Here is a 23,005-nt window from a genome sequence, read left to right on the forward strand (position 1 = left end):
TTCTGTTTGCTTTTTTGATCACCACAGCACACTGAGCCGATGATTTCAATGTATTATCCACTATGACGCCTAGATCTCTTTCCTGGGTGGTAACTCCTAAGATAGAAACTAACATTGTGTAGCTACAGCAAGGGTTATTTTTCCCTATATGCATCACTTTGCAGTTGTCACGTTAAATTTCATCTGCCATTTCTCCTGCAATTCATCAGAACCCGCTTGAGAATTAACTACTCTGCATAATTTGGGTGATCCACAAATTTGATCACCTCACTTGTCGTACCCCTTTCCAGATCATTTATAAATATATTAAAAAGCACTGCTCCAAGTACAGATCCCTGAGGCACTCCACTGTTTACCTTTTTCCACTGTGAAAACTATTAAATCCTACTCTCTGTTTCCTGTCTTTTAACCAGCTTGCAATCCATAAAAGGACATCGCCTCCTATCCCATGACTTTTTAGTTTTCTTAGAAGCCTCTCATGTGGGACTTTGTCAAATCCCTTCTGAAAATCCAAATACACCACATCTACTGGTTCACCTTTGTCCACATATTTATTCACCCCTTCAAAAACATGTAGAAGATTTGTGAGGTAAGACTTCCCTTGGCTGTTGGCTGTGTCCTATTAAACATGTCTATCTAAATGTTTTGTGATTTTAATCTGTATAACATTCTCAAAGATTTTTCCCAGCACTGAAGTCAGGCTCACCAGTCTATGGTTTTCCAGATCGCCCCTGGTTCCCTTTTTAAATATAGGGGTTACATCGGTACATCTATCTTTGCATATTATTTGTTTATATCCTGAAAACCTGGCCTGTTTGTGGCTCTCAAGGACTGGAGTTGGATACCCTGTCCTAGAAATTCCAGAGACAGAGAAGGAACAGGATTGCTCTTTGCAAAATTCAATACCCGGCCCAAATTTTCCAGTACCTGCACCACTCTGGTGGAGGTGTCCTGGCCTTCCGGAAAGAGCTTGGCTCTTAATAACCATTCAGCTAGATATGGAGAACCATAATCCCCTTTTTTTCTAAAGGCTGTGACTACTACCATCACTTTGGTGAAGATTCTGGGAACTATGGTGAGGCCGAAAGGAAGAGCCTGAAACTGAAAATGCTGGCCCAGAATGCAAACCTTTGGTGCTCTTTCCTGATGGGAATGTGAAAATAAGCCTCTGAAAGATCCAGAGATGAAAAGAACTCAACCTGCCTCACTGTCACCATCACTGAACAAAGGGTCTCCATGCAAAAATGAGGAATACGAAGACACTTGTTGATCCCTTTCAGCCTGAGAACGGGCTTGGAAGAACCATCCTTCTTCAGGATCACAAAGTAGATGGAGAACTAGCTTAGACCCTGAGCTTCAAGTGGCAACAGAATCATGGCCTGCAAACTCTGAAGCTTCTCCAGAGCATACTTTACCGTTAGCATTTTAGTGTGTGGATCAGAAATGAGAGTGGCAAATTCTTTGAAATAACCATTAGGGATGTGAATCGTTTTTTGACGATTTAAAAAAATCGTCAGATATTTTTTAAATCGTCAAAAATCGTTAGAGTCGCGATACAATAGAAATTCCCCAGATTTATCGTGAAAAATCGTAAATCGGGGGAGGGCGGGAAAACCGGCAAACCAAAACAACCCCTAAACCCACCCCGACCCTTTAAAACAAATCCCCCACCCTCCCGAACCCCCGCAAAATGTTTTAAATTACCTGGTGGTCCAGTGGGGGGGTCCCGGCGCGATCTCCCGCTCTCGGGCCATCGGCGCCATTTTGGCTGCCACTAATATAAATGGCGCCGATGGCCCGATAAAAAAAACCCACCCGACCCTTTTAAATTACCTCCTTAGCCTCCCCCACTCTCCCGACCCCCCCCCAAAAACTTTTTACACATACCTGGTGGTCCAGGGGGGCCGCGGGGCGTGATCTCCTGTTCCCAGGCCATCAGCTGCACTAAACAAAATGGCGCCGATGGCCCTTTGCCCTTACCATGTGACAGGGCAAAGGTAGCACCGGCGCCATTTTAAATATATTATAAATACAGCCTGAGTGCAGGAGATCGCTCCCGGACCCCTGCTGGACCCCCAGGGACTTTTGGCCAGCTTGGGGGGGGCCTCTTGACCCCCACAAGACTTGCCAAAAGTCCAGCGGGGGTCCAGGAGCGACCTCCTGCACTCGGGCCGTATTGCCAGTATTCAAAATGGCGCCGACGATCAGATTCCCCCCCCCCCCCCGAACCTGATCATTAAAACGATCGGGCACACGATTCACATCCCTAATAACCATACTGTACAACATCCAGGACCCATCTGTCTGAAGAGATGTAGGTCCACTACTGATAATACCGATGGAGGTGACCAACTACTCGGACCACTATAGAGGGAACCTGCCACCCTTCATTGGGCAGAAAGGAGAGCTCATGAGGATCCAGCTTTGTCAGTTCATGGCTTTCAGACTCACTAAAGGACTGATTTTCTACTCTAAACTTGCTTGACTAGAGATATGACAGCTGTACTGGTTTGCATCTTCTCGCCCCTCTGAAATGGCCACTGCTCCTGTCGAATCATGATGTAGAATGGATCCTATCTTCTGGGAACTTCTGAGGTTTAGCCTCCCCCATATCCTTAACTAGCTTCTCCAAATTCTCTCCAAGACAGCAACCTCCCCTTAAATTAAAGTTTCCAAGCAGGGACTTGGATGCTGTATCTGCCGCCATAGTAACCAACCCCGCTGCAACAGCAAAGGCCACTGACATACAACAAATCCTAACAATGTCATACAATTAATCTACCAAAAAATGCAGCCCTCTATTCTAATCTGGCCTCCTTCTGACTTTCCAGAAGCTGTTGCACCCAGTGCAAACTGCCTGACCCACATAACCTCCACAAATGGAGATCTGAACTGTAAAGGCCATGGTGGTAAAGGCATGCTTCAAGAGAGAGAATCAGTTTTCCTATTCTTATTATTCTTAAGGTCCGTGTTCCCTTCCACTGGGATAGTTGTTTTGCAGATCCTGGTCAGAACAAGGGCATCCGTAGCATCTGAAAAAGACACTCTCTAACTTTTGCTGGAAGCAGATACATCTTTTTTATTGACTTGATGTTTCAATTCCTTTTTAAGAGAATCCCACTCAACCATTCCTTCCACTTTCTCATATAAAGGAAAGACTTTTGGTGGCTTATAGACTCCCTGGTGAATGGACTCCCCTAAGGGCGTCTCCTCAGCCTTGGAGGGATTGTGCTCCAGGGATCTGTTCTGGTTTTACTGATTTTTAAATATATTTATAAATGACCTGTAAATGGGAACAACAAGTGAGATGATCAAATTTGCCGATGACTCCACTGTATCATCCTATATACTGGTAATGGTGTCCTGGAAAAAGATGTATCCTCTGTTTCCATCTGCTAGTAGGTGGTGATAACCTAACCATATGGACTGATGTGGTAGGATGGAGGAGTAGCCTAGTATTAGAGCAGCGGGCTGAGAACCAGGGATGCAAGGGTACAAATCCCACTGCTGCTTCTTGTGACCTTGGCCAAGTAACTTCACCCTCTGTGGTCTTACATACAAACTTAGGACCTGATTTACTAAGGCTCCTATTCTGTATCTATAGGAAAAATGCTTAGTAAATGAAGCCCTTAGATTGTGAGCCCTCTGGGAATAAGGACATACGTACAGTACTTAAATGTAATCTGCTCTGAAATACATGAAAGGTGGAATATAAAGTAAATAAATACTGGCCTACTAGATGCTGAAAATGGAGTGATAGCATTTGGTCACTCTGATAAAGAGCTCTCGAAAGCTCATCAAAGATGTACTGAATTCATCTAGAAAAAAGGCATCACGAACAACTTGTTTGTTGACCCTTATTTCTATAGATTCAAATGGACTAGCATGTCAACCACAATCCTTTACTTCTGCCGAAAGTAATCAGTTTCAATGCTGGAGGGGAAAAGCAAAACGTATTTCGGTTTTTTTATTACTATCATGTGGTGAAGTCAGATGTCACTAGCTAACAAGATATCACCCTCTTTTCCATCCCCATCCAAATTAGCTGGAATGGGTAAAATCAGGAGCACATTTTTCTGTAAACATTAAAATAAACTTGATATGTAAAGTCAAGTAAATATAGGGAGCCTGAAAGCTTGGCATAGATAAAGGACATTAAACTTGCTTTGTAGAACTAGTGCAGTTTGCTAATAAAAACAGGAGTTGTCTCTGTAAATGAAAAGCTGGTGATTTATTTGCAAACTCATCAGCATTTCATTGTGAGACCGTTTCCTGTGTCTTCAGATGCTAATGGCCTACCTCTTCCACTTCTGCCCACAAATCTCAGATCGTTGAACCTTGCAACTTGATTTTTCATGACAGCAGAGGCATTTCTGAGTTCTGCAGAATAGTTTTCATCATTGCCAGCCATGACAGTGACCACAGTTCCATCCGGTACCTCTCCCAGGGCCACCACCTTTGGAAAATGTTAAAAAAGACAAGTATCTGTCAAACAGGCAGGCAACCAAAGTGTTCTGTTCTCTGCAGATGTGTTTCACTGTATTACAGATTACAATCCATTGAAAAGGTAAAGGTAAATTATTCATGAAACCTTTCCACGCTGACAAAACCAGTAAAGATTCACATAGAATACACTTCACATGCTGTTTAATCTTAATATTTTCATACACTGTCTAAAAGGCCATTCCTTTGTTTTCTGTTTCATCCATGTTGACTGTTATTACCCTTTTTCAGATATATTAGACTTTTGATTTTGTTGTCTAGAATAAATATTTTGTATCCACCAAAGGGCACCGAGAAGGTTTGCTATTCTGTCACCAGTGAGCAACTTGAAAGCACAAGTTTGAATTATTGATTTTTTTTTCTTGGTTTCCTAGTTTTCTAGCTAGAACATAATAATGGAAACATGTTGGACAGATAATAACCCAATATTTTTCCATAATACAGTAAAAAAAACAAAAAAGGAATACTCTAGCACTGTGTTTTCCCAACCTTCTCCTGGAGGCACACCTAACCAGTCAGGTTTTCAAAACATCCATAATGAATATGCATGAGACAGATTTGCATACATTGAAGACCCAGGGTATGCAAATCAATCTTATGCATATTTATTGTGGCAATCCTGAAAACCCAACTGGCTAAGTGTGCCTCCAGGAGAGGGTTGGAAAACACTGCTCTAAGAGACACACACAGACACTCAAAATAACACAATTACAATTAAAAAAAACTTTTCATCACTGAAGACCATAGGATTTTGTGTCTGGTGTATGCATAAAAATGGCAAATATTAACTGTCTTTTCATCTATTTTCTGTTTTTATCAGCTATTCAATTCACACTGTTGCAGTGTGCCTCTACCTATATAGTAGTTTGCTTAAAAAAAGGATGTATCCTTTCTTAATGGAATCCTGTTCCTTTAGCAGCTCTTCTCATAGGTCTGCTGTTTTCTCAGTCTGTGCTGTAATAATGTTGATGAACTGAATACGGCTTTTTAAACCGTGATGGTGCCTTTTCTCAAGAGAATACTAAATAAAAAGAAACAGGTTCTAGAAGTCATCTCAAAGAGCTATCAAACACTAGAAATATGGAGTGAAAAACTCCCTGAATTTATTCGACTGAGACTTATTCTGAGATGATTTGTGCAACAAAAAAAATAAAATGTTACAGAAAGGTACAGAATATAACTTCTTTATATCGTTCTTTCAGTTAGAGGGCAGAATACTAGTGTATGTTTTCATAAAATTGACTATAATTCTATAAGTATAACAATATGTTTCACTGCATTAGGTTTTGGTTCAGTCACTGAAGCTGGAAAGAATTACCTTATCAATGTTTATTGTTCTACTAACATTTTTTTGTAAATAAAACTTCTAGATATCAAAGATCTGCATTCATACTAAATCCAAAATAGTACAATTATGCTATCAATAAAGTTCATTGCTTAAATGTTACTACAAAGTTAGTGGCGTTAGAGATTTCATGTGGCATTGTCCATCTATCAAAATGTTCATCTTTGACAGGTATTCCTTAAAAGACATTCTTTTAAAATGAATCATGTCTCCACATACACCTCAGCTTGGTAGAATAAATGTGCATCCATTTGAAAGGTATATAACTTTAGCAAGGGTTCTTTTATATCAGCTCTTACAGCGTTAAACTGAGAGCTTGGTTATTTTTATATTGCCCCTTTAAGCTCATATATACAGCATCATTTAAAAAAAATTTCACTCCGCACATCAGCCAACAGTTACAAACCGTCTGGGGATATTTAGGTAATGACTGCAAAATATATGCACAAATAGTCAAAGCTAATCCGCTCAACATTGTCTTATCCAATAACAGATCTATATTAAAAAATTAAAGTATTCATTGTTGTTACATCCTCCAACAGCAAATTACCTTTTTATTATACATACTTAATATATGTTTTGATGCATCCATTTATCAGAATATTAAAGCACAATATGTAATGTTTATGTTTCCATTTGTGAAATGGTTTAAAATTGAGATAATGCATTAGACTTAGCACTGACTTGCTGCGTGATTTCTCTTTACTATAGCGGATGTTTTTCAGGTTGTTATGTTTTTATGGTTTAAAAATTAAAGTAGAATTATATAACACGGTTTTCTACTTATCATGTTTATTATTGTACTAGAAATTCTCACTAGAAAAAAAAAATCTTCAGAGAAAATAATGCTCTCAGGTTGTGATTTTCTATGCCGTTCCGGGCAATGACAGCATAACCATGGAATCAAGTTACGGTTCTTTTCCATTTTTAAAAATTCATATTCAATTATCTATTTAGTCTGATGCAGAAAGATTTTGATCAATAGTGATGTCATCACTTCGATTTATACCCGTTGAGATAGCAGTCTTTTACTTTCGGTTCCTGTTCATGTTACTTCCTCACTGTTGCAAATATGCAAAATAAATGCATAATCGTAAAGGAAAAAATAAAATCTATCATTTTAATGGCCTTACACTGAAGTGAGGTATAAAGTCTGTCATCAGTAGTAAAACAAATGGTTTTAATCATGTCAGATGGATTGTATGTTAAGGTTCAACAGTTTCCAAAAGGTGAAAATATTTGATTACACAGATATGCTGCTACCACATTCTGCCTTGCATACCAATACAAGAAAACACTTTAAGGGAAAAAAAAGTTTTCTACTAATGGCACTTATGTCCTTATCAATATTCAAAACATTACAAATTCACTGCATTAAAATTAATGCTAGAATACGTTAACATTAACGTTCTTTATTATTTTGTCACTTGCACCAAAAAAAAAATATTTCAAATGTAATGAGAAGTGATGAGTAAGTCTTACTTCCTGCAGTGCTTCAACAACTGACATTTAAAAGTAGATACAAGGGACAGGAGAGAAACTGGCATTAAAAATAAAAAGGAAGACAGTAAGATTGCTGTAGTATGGAGGAGAAGTAGTCTGGCAGTTTGGAGTTTGGCATTTATGAATGTTTAAAGAACTGTGAGAAGGATTTCTTGAGGGATGGGTTACAGTAACTGTAAAGGGGGAGGCAGAAATACCAGCGGCAGACACCCTCTAGCCTCAGGGCTGACAGAATTATTTTTATTTATTGATCTCACAGAGAATCTGCTTTCTGGATTTTTGCATTTATTCATCCCATGCAGCATTAATCTGGTCCAAAAATGAATTAAGAAAATTAGATTGGGAAGGAGGCCATAGTCCTGCAATCTGATTGAGGGATATTAATAAAACTTTTGGAAAACTGAAGTTTTTTTTTTAAATGTTAAAAGTTTAAGCTATAATTGCCTAAAAGGGTGTGGGGATTTTCATTTTTAGGTCAGCATAATGGCAATTGTTATTTCTCAAGTCTCCATATGCTTTGGGCCTTTATTTCGCAAACATTTTCTTTGCAATAATTGGGCTAGGGAAAGAAGGGAAAATCTGAAGGTTGTAACTCCATGACTGTAATTCAATTTAAACTGATCAGATTTACAATTAGAAGAGAGTTTAGTTAGTCTGGACGCAGAAAGCTTTCCATTGGGTTAACATCGAGAATCGGCGCAAGTTTAAACAGAAGGGGAGGGCGGACTGACAGGAGCCGCAGGCTTCAGGTCACTCTCCCAGGGAGAGGATGTGACAGGAGACCGGTCAAGATCGGCAAAGCACGGGGACACGGCAAAAAAAAATAAACCTATCCAAAACACAGCCACAGCAATAAGGCGCCATTCAAAACTCCCTGAGGAAGATGGGGAGCTCTCCAGGGACTGATACAGCTATCCCCCAATCTGGATCCCCGGGAGGGATGAGAAATGGAGGCTAGCTCGAGCTCATGAAAATGAATCACTTCCACTACTATATCTAAGCCTTGGAGTGAAATCAGTCACCATCAAAGAACCCTTGTCAACAGGAGAAAGCGGAGTACTTTGGGAAACATTTGGTCACTTTAGGGACTACCTCAGATAGCGCCTCTCCTTTCACCCTTCCAGTTGTGCAACGGTTGTCGGTCCACTTATGTGCCCCTCCGACGGTGCTCCCCGGTTACTGAGGGCGTGCTGTGCCCTGGGAGCAGCTCTGGCCAGAAGGAAAGCGAACCCCCAAAGGACCGGGGTGAGAAGGAGGGGGGTGGGAGGAGAGGGTTAGCTCAACCCCGGGAGGGAATCGGCGAGGTGCCACCGACACCTGGTCCATCCAGCAGCACGTCTCCGACCCAGCCCCGCACCAGCCGGGTGTAGCCTCATATCTTCAGCTACTGTTACTAAAATAAGAGAGGTGGGGGGGGGGGGACCGAATAATATTGCAGATCTATTTAATTGTCATTATTAGCCACGGCTATTTAAATTTCCCAGTGTGCGTTAAGAAAAAAAAAAGTCAGCGTGTCTGTATTTAAGTTTAACTCTGCGAAGAGACAGCAGGCAAGAGTATTTATACCTGGTGAGTTAGATGAGTAAGATTTGTAAACAAGAGCGAGAAAAAGCGAGCCAGAATCCAAGTAGAGAGGTTACGGGCAGCTAAGAGTATGCACAAGATGGGCAGGCAGTCAGATCGAGAGAGAGAGAGAGTGCGCACGGGAGGCGGCTGCACGCACAGACAGACAGACAGACAGACAGAACCTCAGCCTGGGGGGGGGGGGGGGATCAGGACAGATCTCAGTCTCTCTTACCTTGAAGGCCACGGGCAGGGTCTTGTTGCAGCGCCAGTGCGAGGGCAGCACCGAGCACAGGAAGTTGGGGCTGTCGGTCCGGACCAGCTCAGCCGGGTGATCGGCGATGATCTCCACCATGGTGCGGTTATCGTGGGGGCGCAGCCTGGGCACCGCCGCCGCCTCCTGCTGAACCGCCACCGGGCTCACGTCGCTCATCTTCCCGGCTACGGGCTGCAGGCTGCTGGAGGGAGGGCTGAACCTCCGGCTGGTGCTCGGATCTACGGGAATACGCATCACAACAGCCACAAGTTAGCAAAAGGGGGGGCCACTGGGGGGGGGGAGGGGGACGGGGACCAAGGGTGTGGGGCAAAGGAAGGCACCTACAAAAAAAAAAAAAATTAAAACAAGTCAGAAGGGGAGAAAAGAAAAATCAAGTGCAGCAAAACGACCCCCCCAAAAAAATGAAGAAGAAAAAAATAGTTTGAGGTTTTTGTTTTTGAAGTGTGGCGGTAAATAAAAGTTTCAGGTTTTGGTTTGAGGTCCCGGTCGGCGCTGACACAAGAGTCACGGAGAGTTTGATTTCTGCGGCTTTGGCGAGAGGAGGCAGCAGCAGGAGGCGGGAGGCAGGTCGGACGAGGAGCCGCTGGGGCTCAGGGCTGCAGCTGCAGCGGCGGCGGAGGAGAGCAGGGCAGAGCGGGTCCCCGGCTCACAGCGCTTCCCTCGCCGCCTCTGCTCTGCGCGTGTGCACGCGCGTGTCCCGGGCTCGGTGAGGGAAAGGGGGGAGGAGGGGGGATTCTCTTCTCTTGCGTCTCCGGAACCGGGTCCTCTAACCGGCCAGCGCGAGACGCCGCAGCCTTCCCCTCGACTCTTCCACCGCGTTGCCGGAGGCGGGGAGAGCTCTTCAACCTGCGGCGGTGCAGCTCAGACAGTCAGTCAGCAGCTCGAGGAACGGCGGGAGGAAGGGCCAGAGACGAGCTGCATCCCCGGGCTCTCACGGTAGCACCCGCCAATCTCTTTTCTTTTAGGGTCCTTTTTTTTTTTGGCTGGGTTTTCACACTATCGCTGCCCACAAGTCGATTTTTATATATATATATATATATATATATAATTTTATCTAGAGAGGGAGAGTTGACTTCACGTATAAGTATTTCTCTGTCTGTTTGTGCGCCTCTCTTGGCAGCTGATTTTCTTCAAGTTGTAGTTGTTGCTTGCTCGTTAACTTGCAGAGATGGATTTCAGCGCAGAGGAAATAGCAATAATAGGAACTCTAGTCTGGTTTTCTCGGAAGATTTTTTTTTTTCTTCTAAAAGTGCATTAATGCTCTCGGTCTGATGATATGGTTGTTTTTTTATTTTTGCTTCCGAAAAAAAAAAGAGCTGAACAAAACACGGTGACAAGTGGAGAATAAAAGCAAAAAAAAAAAAAAAAAAACCCAAAACCAACCCCTCATTTAACTCATTGCCCCTACTGAAAACATATAGAAATTGCAACCACTTTTATCCCCAGAAACAAATGGTTGAAAAGAAAGTTCGGCATTCAAGCATTCCTACGGATCAACTACCTAAAAAAAAAAAAAAGCTAAAGATGGAAAAAAAAAAGAAATTAAAAAGCCCTATTTTGTCTACAAGGGTTAAAAAGTTTCCTGGTCCCAAAAAAAAAAAAAGTTGTGGTCGGAGGATAAAGGAGCTGAAAAGCCGCAGTTTGTGTCCTAAACTGTGGTTTTTTTCTTTGGAGGCTGAGATGTCTAATGATTAAGTTTTTGTGGTTTATATATATATATACAGTCAGTGTGCTGCGAGCCGATCATTATGCTGATGAGCCTCTGAAACACGTGGTGTCTAAAACCAGTCATCAGATCTTGCGTTCAAAATAAATAAAACAATGTGCGTTCCATAAAAATAAAAAAGTCTTCTTAAGTCTCTCACCAACAGAGGGCAAATGATTAAAAAAAAAAAAAAACCGCTTAGTTCTGCAGGTTTTCTCTTCTCTGGATTTTGTTATTGTTTCTGCCTTTTTTTTTTTTTTTTTAAAGTTACAGTCTGTAAGTCCAGTCTGCGAGAAAAAAACGTCAGCTGCCAAAATTTCTAAAACGCATTCAGGTGGATCCTCGAGTCTAAACCATTTCCTTGAATGAATGAAATCTATAAAGCCCCCCTCAGATCAGGCAAGGTAAGGAGTCTAGTTGTTTTCTGTAGCTCCAAAAAAAAAAAAAAAGGGGCAGCTCTTATTAAAACAATTTAGGTACCCAATAGTAAAAGTGTGGCCAAACGCCTCCCCTGCAGACAGCGACCTATCAAAACCCTTCTTGCCTTGTTTTACTTCAACACTCCAGCTTCCAGCTTCTGGTGCCTGACTGCGGGGGAGGGAGGGAGCGATGCCAGCGGGGAAGGAGGGCGGAAGCTGTCCCGCTTGATTTTTATAGAGCGCTTTGAAAACTCTTTCTGGCAGGAGAGCAGCCTGAAAACAGGCGCCTGTCTATCTTAAAAAAAATAAAAAAAAGACCTGAGTGGCCTTCTCCTGCTACAGATTAGCACAGAGCAAGAGCGAATGAAAAAAAGAGACTTGTAGCGTGTGGTTTGTGCGCGCGCAAATCTCTTTGCTTGAGGAACGCGGGAGGAGACACCGCAATGTGCTAACTAAACCGGTATTAAACGCACACACACACACACACAGCTTTTCCGTTCGCCTGCACACATTTTCTCACAGAAAATGCGCGCGGCTAACGAAACTGACGAGAAGCTGCCCGTTGAGAAAGCTGGCGTGACTCATTTCCCCTCTTTTGCTTGCTTGCTTCGCTTATCTGATGGAAGGCTGCGTGTCTGTGTGGGGACAGAGGCGGAGGGAATCCGTCTCCAGTCTGAATTAAAAAATAAAACAAAAAATGAACTTTTCCGTCACAGGGGAGAGCTCTCGCTCAGCTAGTGCCGAAGCAGGCGGAGACGGGAGGGAAGAGAGAGAGAGATTTTTAAACCGGTAGTTTTGCATCGCGTTGGTGCGGTTTGGCTCGAATAAGACACAAGAAAATAAATCTCAAGGTAGATTAAAGTTTAGAATAAGGCGGCTCAACTTTTCCCAACAGTGGCTTGCTTTCCATTTTATTTTTGTTTACTTTTTGGGTGGTGAGGGGGGGTTGAGATATGTCAAATGTTCCCTCTGGCATTTTATTATTTATTTTGACATGGTGTTAATCCTTAAATTATTAATTTGGGATTTAAGGAGGATAAAATAGTAGGAAATATTTTTCTGAAACAATGAGCACTTTTTTAAAGATAATATAAGAAAAACAGGTCTACAGAATGTTCGCCATGCAAGGTAAAGAATTAAATAGTGGCCCAGCAGTGCTTAGAGACAATCAGAGGTCCTGACCTTTAGAAGATCTCCTTGGCTCCTACTTTCAAACCCATCTTTTTACATAACACAGGCATGCCGCACCACTCGTCTTCTCCACTCCAAACCCTCTCCCCCCAGTAATAACTTGTTGCAAATCCAATTTTATTCATTCCAACATAACCTAACCCATTAACTCTAATCTTGCAACATAACCAAAACAGTGGGAACATAGAGGCCACAGATTTAAATAAACTAGTTACCTAACCAAAAACCCCAAAGCCTATGTCAATGCACTGCTCACCGCCAAGGAGACATTTCATTTGTTATCAATTTGTCATCGATTTAATTTATTATTTTATCTGCCTCTTTGCCCCTCATTGAGCCCCACTGTGCAAGATGTTCCCAGGAATAGCCGTGACGCCCTGTCCCTATCATTTATTATTTTTATTATTTCACTACATCACCCGGGCCCAGCCAGATCCCGGCCTGAGTTATTTATTCTTGTTTTGTATTGTACTTACCTACTTGAGCGCATTTGAAATAGACTTAACACTAATACCCACCACTAGCAATGCTGCCCCCTACCTAATGGCACCTGAGTGCCTCCCATTTTATCGTCTTCCCTTTTTTTTGACTGGTGAGCTGTCACCACAAAAGGGACCAGTAACCCCTTGCTAGAGTTTGACACACATATCCCTCCCCACCACCACCTTTTTCTAGGATTCCATGCAAGCTTCAATTGCTGTCTGAATATCTAAATTGAAAATGTCCAAATCTGTGCCTGTTAAGGGACACAACTCCCTTTCATTCTTGCTCCCTTCTTTGTTCACTTTTTCCTGCTTTTTTCAAATACTTTTTTTTTTTGTTCTTGGCTCCTTTCCATACTCTTCTAGGAATGATATTAGGACCAGACAGTAATCACACCTTGCTATTTCACTCTAATCAGCGTGTTGTCTCTTTTTATTGTTATCAAGTTGATTCCTTTTTGCGATACCAAACCATTACCCCCCCCCCCCCCCCCCCCCAAATGTACGATGTCAATATCAGACTTAGAGTGTACCCTGGCCACCTGCCAGAGACTGAGAATCCGCCAGTCCCATTTCATATCTCTCTGCCCTATCCATTTTACAATCACCTTTTCTTGAGGTAAGCCCAGTGCTTTGCCACCTGATCTCACTGACTCTCTTTCTGGCCTAATGAATAAAAGAGTGGCCTACAAGCCTCACCACTTTTTTGCCACGGTTCACAAGCTGCCATTTGCTTTGTCACAATAAGATAATTAATATAAGATAAAAAATATGCATTGCCAGTACAGCTCACCTTTCACATAGTTTTTGAATATTTCTGATTTCCAGCGTTCAGGTTGTTGTAACTGTCTATCCTCTATACTCAATTCTTTGGCCAGTGATTCAGCCTCAATCCCAGAATAGAGTGTTCCATATCCCTTGGGGTTCTTGTCCACTGTCTCAAGGCATCTTGACATCACACTTTGGAACTGGAAGCTCAAAGTGTCTCATCCTTGTGTTTAAAGAATGGACCCTCCCCGGTGGCCTCAGTTGACTGTAGTCCTCCACCAACCAAACAGAGCATGTCTCATGCCCATCATAATATTACTGGGCATCCTCCTTCCTTTCTCTCTGTTTTGGATTGTTGCAGCTACATCTCTATCTGGTCTTCCCCAAACACACATCCCCTTCTGCTAGCGCCGGACCATGAATTGTAGACCATATTTTGGGCACAATCTCACTGACTCTACATGCCCAAAGAGCATGACTAGGATTGCTGCCCCAAATAACCTGGCCTCGTAGCTATCCCATGCTATCCTAAGCAGGACCTCCATCCTTTTCCCCAGGATGCTTGTTGTTATGGGCCCGTTCCAGTCCTTAGTTACCTTAAGCACTTCTTCCATCTTTCCATTATTTTCTTTATCATATTCTGTTATGTGTCTTTCAAAAAGCAATAAAGACTTGTTTTTTAAACAAGCCTAATTTGCCTGATAAATTGAACATGGTTTCATCCAGCTTTTTAAAATTGTCTTTTTTTTTAGGCTTGCACTTTTATAAACTTTCATCTGCTTATGTATGAATTTTATCATTATACTTATGTTATATTAAAGTTATGTATCTTATTGGACTTTAATTTTGTATTTTATTGTAAACCACTTTGATTTTATTTTGAAAGGTGGGGGTAATATATTAGACTAACCTGAAGTGTCTTAACAATACTTTAATATAATTGTTCACCACTATCACATCCCCTTCTGCTAGCACTGTGCCACAAGTTGTGTTCCTGGTTTCTGGCATTGCCTCACTAACCTTAAATACCTTAAAGAACCAGATGACTCCTACCATGATCTGGGTAAATGTATTTTCTATATTTCTCCATCTCAGTGCTCTCCCCAGTTCACTTCATAACCTGTGTAAACAATTGTTAAAACTTTGTCCCTTCTGCTGATAAGATCAGTGGATCTACTGATGTTAATTCTTAGCTACCTATGTCTCTTCCACTGACCCTGATGTTAATTCTTAGCTACCTATGTCTCTTCCACTGACCCTGTAGCTTTTGTTTTAAAAGAATAAATGTGAAAGTTAGTATCAGTATTCACTGTTTATAACAGTTGGTTTTAGTCACCTGCAACACCACCTTATTTCATAATGACCATTTGCTAACTCTCCATCCACTTACCCTCCCCCCTCAACTTGTCTGTGATGCAATCCTAATTTTTTTTTTTTTAGCCTGGGTATTAACATTCTGGACCCTCATATCCCCCCACAGCACCTTTGCTTTCTGATATTTCAAAGGTAAATATGGTCAAGTTATTGAAACTTCTCCTAGCTTTCTGGGAGTGGCAATATAGCCCAGTGGTTAAAACAGTGATGGGACCCACCTTCTTGGGTGGTTATGATACCCTATGTGTAGCCAAATAATTGAACATTTTTCTAGACTTCCCAGTAGCCCTTTCATAAACTTTCTGCTTTCCTTGATGTTACTACTCCAGGAATCCCAGATCCCATAACCATGATGGGATCCTCCTGGCTCACCCCTCTGCCTCAGATGTCAGTAACCTATGATAAGACAATTGGAAACGTGTCGGCACATAACATTTTGCTGTAAAATGCAGTTATTCTAAAACATGCCTATCCCATTTCTTGTAGCAACTGTAGGGACATGCTGGAGTGTGGGGAAGGGAATTTATATACCTTTGTTTACCTAACATTTAGGATGCAGCTTACTATTGTGTACAGCAGAAAAAGGTCCTCAGCTTGAGCTCAGCTACGCTTGTGCTTGACATTGAAAACGATTGCTTTGTTCCCCATCCCCCACTGTAGCTAACTTGCAGCCCTATCTTTGAAAAAGACTGATTAAATCCTTGTAGGTTGATTATGGTAACTAAGTAGGAATATGTGCATTATATACATATGTATAGGTAGGCACATGATTCCTCCACCTCCCTTTTTATACCTATAATTCTGTATTTACTTAGTACCAATAATAAGCTGAATAATGATTAACCATCTGTACAACTTTATTGCTTTCCTCCATTAGACTGAAAGCAGAATTTAATTGTGTCCTCAAAGTAGCTGATTAGAATGAATTGATCTCCCCCAAAAGCTGAAAAATATCAAATGCAAGTTTGCATTAAAGTTCACAAGCTTACTGGTTTTCCCTATTGCATGAAAATTAATTCCTGATCTTTTATCATTCTATCCTCCTGTGTCTCCAACAACAGTTAGCATACCATAAATGGACTGCTTGCTAGAATATAGGCCTCTTGGCTCTAGCTTTATTACCTCACAAGTAATTGTTAACTACTTTTTGTTTGAACCCTTTTGTTCATCAGTGCTCTGTAGACACCATTGTCTGCACCCCCCCCCCCCCCCCCCTTAAGCTGATAAACTCCCTGGCTTCCTTTTGTTTACATGTACCTGACATGCCCTACTCAAACTTCATCTATACCTTTTTACAATGCAGTTGATTTCTGACTCATGCCTTTATATATACCATGTCCTAATGTGATTTTCAAGTCATTTTAGCAAAGCCTAGTGAAGATCTATATATATATATATATATACTGCCCCACTGCTGGGGCAACTGGTCTCTACTGGTTTGTCAGGGCAAATGCCCTGACAAACATTCAGGGGAAGATTCACCGTACAGGGGGGCTCTGGTGCCCGTGAAAAAGGGGCACCTGGGTTCAGTGATGCCATTGGTTGGCTGCTTTCATCAGCCCATTGGAAAAATGGACTGGGGGGGGCAGGCCATACAGGAGTAAATACGTGGTCTCCAGACCATGGTAGTGGTGATTTAGGAAGGCCTAAAGGAGTTTCGGGTGAAATGATTGAAGATGTTACACAGGCCATAGAAAGGTTGCCTTACAATGCTGCAAGGGCGGCCGGGGGGGCAATCTCCGTGCCCATCTGAGCAGCATTCATGAAGTGGAATGCAGCTGGCATGCAACTTTCACAGAGAGGAAAGTTGGAGGGTAGCCGCCTTACCTAGGTATCAGCAGTAATTGGGCTTTGTAATTAACTATTTTATAGATGGTGCCGGTGGGGGGGGGGGGCATAGATTTATATTTTTCTACAAGTTATCGTTGTTATGAACTTGTCTTTGTTATGTTTACAGAATGTTATTTTTAAGTTGTTAAGGCTGTGGCCATTTTTATCTGTTCAACAAAAGGTGTATTTCTGAAGAATGAAAAGGTGTCTTTATTGGTAAATTTAGGGAAGATGGAGCTGAAGGGGGAAGCGGGGACAACAGTGAGAAAGATACGGTATACCTCAGTTATACATTCCTCTGGTTTTAGTATTGTATGACAGAGTAATTTCCAAACTCTTGTGTTACCTCTTAATGCATATTCGGGCCGATTCAGTAAAATGCGCGGGAGAGCCAGCGCTCTGAGGCGAGCGCCCGCTCTCCCGACGCACGCCCAGGCCACTCTCCTGGGTGTGTGATTCTCTATGCAAATGAGGGCCCGCAGTAAAAAGAAGGCGCTAGGGATCCTAGCATGTCCCTAGCGCCTCCTTATTGGCAGAAGCGGCGGCTGACAGCGGGTTTGACAGCTGGCGCTTAATTTTACCGGCATCGGTTGTCGAACCCACTGACAGCCACGGGTTCGGAAAACGGATGCCGGCAAAGTCTGTTTTCCAACCCGTGGGCAGATTTTTTTTTTTTAAGATTTTTAATTTTTTTTTAATTTTTGGGGCTCCCGACTTAATATCGCTATGATATTAAGTCAGAGGGTGTACAGAAAAGCAGTTTTTTTCTGCTTTTCTGTACACTTTCCCGGTGCCGGCCGAAATTAACGCCTGCCTTTGGGCAGGCGTTAATTTCTGAGAGTAAAATGTGCGGCTTGGCTGCACATTTTACTTTCTGTATCGTGCACTTTACTTTCTGTATCGTGCATTTGCATGTTGAAGGCGCTATTAGTTTCGGGGGGGGGGGGTGTTGGACGCGCGTTTTCCACCGCTATTACCCCTTACTCTATAAGGGGTAGTAATAGCGCGTGGAAAATGCGCGTCCAAATGGGGACTAACGGTGCGCTCGGCCTGAGTGCACCGTACTGAATCGGCCTGATTGTGAGCCTCCTTAGCTTTAACATTCCTGCACACCAGAAAACTAAGACTTGCTTAATCTCAACCTTGAGTTTTCACAGGTGCTGTCTTCTTGTCTGTCCATTATTACTGCAGGGAGGCAATAGCGGGCTCTGTAAATGAACTGCCTGATTCTCAATCTATAATCCTTAGAGGCACAAATGTTTTCTTGCAGGAAACCATCCTTTTTTGTTCACATAAATCATGTTTTAACTGCAGAAAACATGCATTTTGTATACAAATCATGTTTTCTGCACATAAAATATTGATTAAAGGTCCCGATGCCAGAACTCTTGTTTTTGCCCTTAGATTAACACTAACACTTGAAACTTTACTCCACCTCAGACCAGGAGTAAAATTTTCAGTGTTACAACACAGGAATTAAGCCAGTGCACCTCTCTGTACTAGGGTAGTGGGTGGGGATGAGAGTGGAGAGGTAATAATTAAGGCCTCAATTTGATTGGGATTTTCATGCATGGGCACTAAGCAGTGCATACCATTCTGCACACACATTCTTTGTGCGCAGAACTCCATGCTGCATCGGGAGTAAAGTTTGCACGCAAAAAATGGGTGCACAAATGGGAGTAAAACTTTGTGCACTGCTCAGTGCAATTATTACATTGGGCCCCTATTCATGTCAAAAAAGTAGGTTCTTTAGCATCAGAGTCTCTGAAACTTTACCCCACAAACAATGGTTCTTTCTGAGGTGTCTTCCCATGTTCCTCCTTTACCTCATACCTTTGCCATCAATTACATTCATTGCCCATGCTAACAGAATCTTGCAAAATTTGTTCCCGAACTTTTTAACAGTAGACAATATTATTTTTTGATTAAACTAGTGTGGGTGCTATGCTAATACACGTGGGTAGATAGAACATAAAGATCAACAAACAACTTGTAGGTGAGACCTTTTTTAGTGGACTAACATGATACATTTATTAGCTTTCCAAAGTTATGTTTCTTTCATCAGGTTCTGCATCGACTTGATGGAGGAAGCATAACTACTAAAAGCTAGTCACAACTATATTAAGTTAGTTGAATAAAAAGATATCACTTACAACTAGCTTTGTTAAATACTTTTACTTCTAATATTACTGCAAAATTAAATTCCTTTTATCTTCAGTCCGAGAAGTAACAGTTCCTGTTCATCTGAGAATAGACAGTCTCTTGTAATAGATGAAGCTTAGGTCACTGCTTGGAGATACTCATCCATTGAATCAATCAGCAGTTAATTTTGGTCTTAATCAGATATATTTATCCCTTTCTGGGTAATTTTAAAAGGAACGTGCATGTGCCCATAAGTGCGCGCATTGGCATGCGAGCGGGAATATGCTGCAATTTTATATCATGTGCGCAAGTATGTGTGTATCATTTAAAATCCCCCTGCCTCACATATGTGTGCACATAATCTTAAGAGACGACTCGAGTAAGAGTCCCACGTGTATTTTCTCTAGGATTTTAACAGCTTTTACACACGTATGCAGGTGGATTTTAAAATATGCTCGCGCAAGGGGAAAAAACAGTTTTTCCAATTAGTCCACCCGTTTGTCCAGTTGGTATTGAGGTCTTCAAGACCCCTCTGGTTCTTCATCCTGTAACACCCCCGCCCCCCCCACACACACACACACACATACACACACACTTGACTCCAAACCTTCACGCTGTGCTGACAGCCCTAAAACTCGAGATTTCTAGACTTGCTCCTCATCAGGACCTGCAGTAAACTTACGTGGATAACACGCGGATGCGCGCCATGGTCAGCTTTTTTAAAACTTGGAGTTACGCGTGAAAATCTTAGCCCCGCCCCGCCCCAGAATGCCCGTGCCCTGCCCATTCACCTCCCCTTTTCCACCCCCTTATACTTGATGCTCGCATGGGTATGTAGGCGCATACCTCGCAGCTTCTTAAAATTCGTGTTGCTCGCACGCAGCCCGCATACTCGCGATTGTGGCTGTTTTTGCAAGAGCAACGCTTTTAAAATCTACTTGAGAGTGTAGTAAGTTATTCATTTTTTACTTTAAATGTCCATAACTATTTTATGCTTGTACAAAGGATCGAAGTAATTTCTGACTTACACCATCAGGGAAATTCTCATTCCAGAGAGAAGAGTTATGCTTTAGGCCAATTTAGGAAGACATTGTAGCATTCTCCCACACATCTTCATTCCCAGATACTCCTACCTTTCTCCAATGTTATAGCATTCAACAGGGGTGGCCAACTCAGGTCTTAACCAAAAACAGGGCTGGTTTTCAGGCCGTCTATAATGAATATGCAAGAGATAGATTTACATGAACTGCCTCCTTGTATGCAAATCTTTCTCATGAATATTTACTAAGGATATCCTGAAAATCAGGCCTGTTTTTTTCTCCTGAGAACTGCAGTTGGTCACCCCTGGCATACAAATACTACTGTCACCAATATGTCACTATAATAACTACAACAAGCACAACAGAATATGATTGAATCTTATTTGACCAATTGGCCTACAAATGCCTTTAAATTAAATTTCCATTTCGATGTCTTTTTGCTTCTGGCTCACCATAGTATTACACAACCGACCACTGAGGGATGTCCAAAAAGCAGAGAAACTTTCCTCCCCCCCTTTCAAAATGTCAACAACCAAATTTTAGACACTAGCCTTTCAAATGAGAAACCAACCACCCCAAATTAGCAATACAACTGCAAATAATATCAGAGGATGTTTTTTCAGTATAAATCAAGATAAATTGTTTTCTTAATAGTGATCTTCACTTTCTCCTCAGATAATTGTACATAATGTTTCAGGTTTCCCAGTTAGCAATCTCATCAGAAGGAAAAGTCCATAAACAGTTTATTAGCCAGGTGGATTTAGGAAAGCCAGTGTTTATCCAGACTGGCCACTGTTGGAGTAAAAATGCTGGGCTTGATGTACCTTGGTCTGACCCAGCATGGTACTTCTTATGTAATGTACTTATGCACATTGCACAATACTACTCATCACCTCTGTGATAGGGAAGGGGTGGAAGCAGAACAGTAGAGGCAACTGAAGATCTATTGAGCTACCATGCTCAGCAAAGCTGCCAAACCAAAAACATTTTCCACAAATTTCTAGAGAATCAGTTTTATGATTCATCATTAATAGCATAATGCAAATAATTTACAGCAAGATAATTATAGTAAATGAATTTTTAAGATCATGGAGGGTCTCTTCTCTATAAATGCAAAGAAAACTTAAGGATCTCATTGGAAGAATGCTTGATGGTTTTGAAGGGTCATGCACTACAATTTCTTTGTAACACAGCATCTTCATCTTGATCCCATAAATGGTATTGTATAAAACTGCAATTAATCCAGTTTTCTCCAAGACTAATTCAGTCACTAAAAGACTGCACTACTGCAAAACAGTGAGAACGTCTTGTGGGTCAATAATAAGTGACAGCTGCAAGTTCAGGTCACCACAGAGTACTATATTTGCAACATACCATGGTCCCAAACCTGTCCTAGTGATCCCACAGCCAGTTGGGGTTTCAGGACATCCACAGTGAATACACCTGAGATATATCTCCATACATTATGGATCTGATATAGGCAAATTTGCCTCAGGCATATTCATTGTGGATATCTTGTAAATCTGACTAGCTGTGGGGTCAGTAGGATAGGTTTGGGAGCCACCTCAGTTTATAGGCAGAAAAGAATGTGAAGCATACAATAGATATAATTTCTTTTGTGTGCTCTCAGAAAGTAATCTCCTTTCTCATTTTCACCAAATTCCTTCCATGAAAAACTGCTTGGAATTCATATTGTGCATTTCAGAAATAGCAAAATATATGCTGTTTTTCTTGTTTAACATGTAAGAAAATAATACTCCATTCATTTTGCCTGAATAGAATTTACTGCAAATGTGATACAATTGCGAGAATGCAGTTTGCATCCTACTAATAGCGCTTAGCTGGTCTGGCTTACTAGCAAAGTTCAGATGCAAGATCAAGCAAATTCATCTGCAGAGGAGATTTTAGTCCTTCCATCAGATATTTGTTCATGTGAATTTATATTTGTATATACACATAAGTACATAAAGCCCCATTGAAACCTCCTAAATAGAGGTAAATAGGGGAAGGATAAGGTTGCAAAATGTTGTCTGAAATAGTTCAAACACCAAGGTACTACACAGAGGATATTCACTGTCTAGCTGTGCCTGAAAGAAGGAGTGGTCACCAAAGAAAACAAAACTTCTGCCACCCACATAGAATTACTTCTAGATTCTGACTCCAGTACTGTGGTTGCCATGTTAGTCTACTCAGATGTGCAGAAATGCAGGTCAACAAACAAGCTGGAGATGATACCTTAATATCAGCTAAACCGATAAAGAGAGCATAGCTAGTCACAAAGAGACGGATGCAATAAATCTTTGCAGAAAACAGGTGCTCAGTTTTGAGTGCATGCTTTCCTAACGCGCATCCAGCCACCTCTTCTGGGCGTGCGATCGAATATTTAAATGAAGGGTCACACTGCCAAGGAGGCACTAGGGACAAATGTATGCTCCTAGCGCCTCCTTGGCAGCGGGCACCTGTCAGCGGGTTAGGAAAATAGATGCTCAAATTTATGAGTATTCATTTTCCTAATCTGTGCACAGCCATGGGTTAGGAAAATGGATGCTCGATAATTGTGCGTCCCTTTTCCTAACCTGACTGCTGGTACACTTTTAAAAAAAAATTTTTTTAACATTCTGGTCCTTTTGGTTCCTCCGACTTAATATCGCCACGAAATTAAGTTGGAGAAAATACAAGAAAGCAGTATTTTCTGTTTTTCTGTACACTTTGGGGTAGATTTTAAAAGAAGCGCGATCAGCCTACTTTTGCTTGCGCATCAGACTCAAGCAAAAGTACGCTGGATTTTAGTAGATACGCGCGGAGCCGCGCGTATCCACTAAAATCCTGGATCGGCGCGCGCAAGGCTATCGATTTTGTATAG

At 41.8% G+C, this 23,005-nt stretch overlaps 1 protein-coding gene across 3 annotated transcripts in view; it reads right to left on the reverse strand.

The window, feature by feature from the left end:
- RUNX2 (RUNX family transcription factor 2) overlaps positions 1–23,005 on the reverse strand; it is a 345,580-nt gene that overhangs the window by 168,198 nt on the left and 154,377 nt on the right. For all 3 annotated transcript variants that reach the window (XM_029596079.1, XM_029596078.1, XM_029596077.1), the window contains exons 3-4: positions 9,150–9,409; positions 4,300–4,456 (exon numbers count right to left, since the gene is read on the reverse strand). In XM_029596079.1, coding sequence (XP_029451939.1) covers positions 4,300–4,456; positions 9,150–9,409 — 417 coding nt within the window. The remainder of the gene's footprint in view (positions 1–4,299; positions 4,457–9,149; positions 9,410–23,005) is intronic.

This window comes from Rhinatrema bivittatum, chromosome 3 (genome assembly GCF_901001135.1).
Source record: "Rhinatrema bivittatum chromosome 3, aRhiBiv1.1, whole genome shotgun sequence".
Lineage (NCBI taxonomy): Eukaryota > Metazoa > Chordata > Amphibia > Gymnophiona > Rhinatrematidae > Rhinatrema > Rhinatrema bivittatum.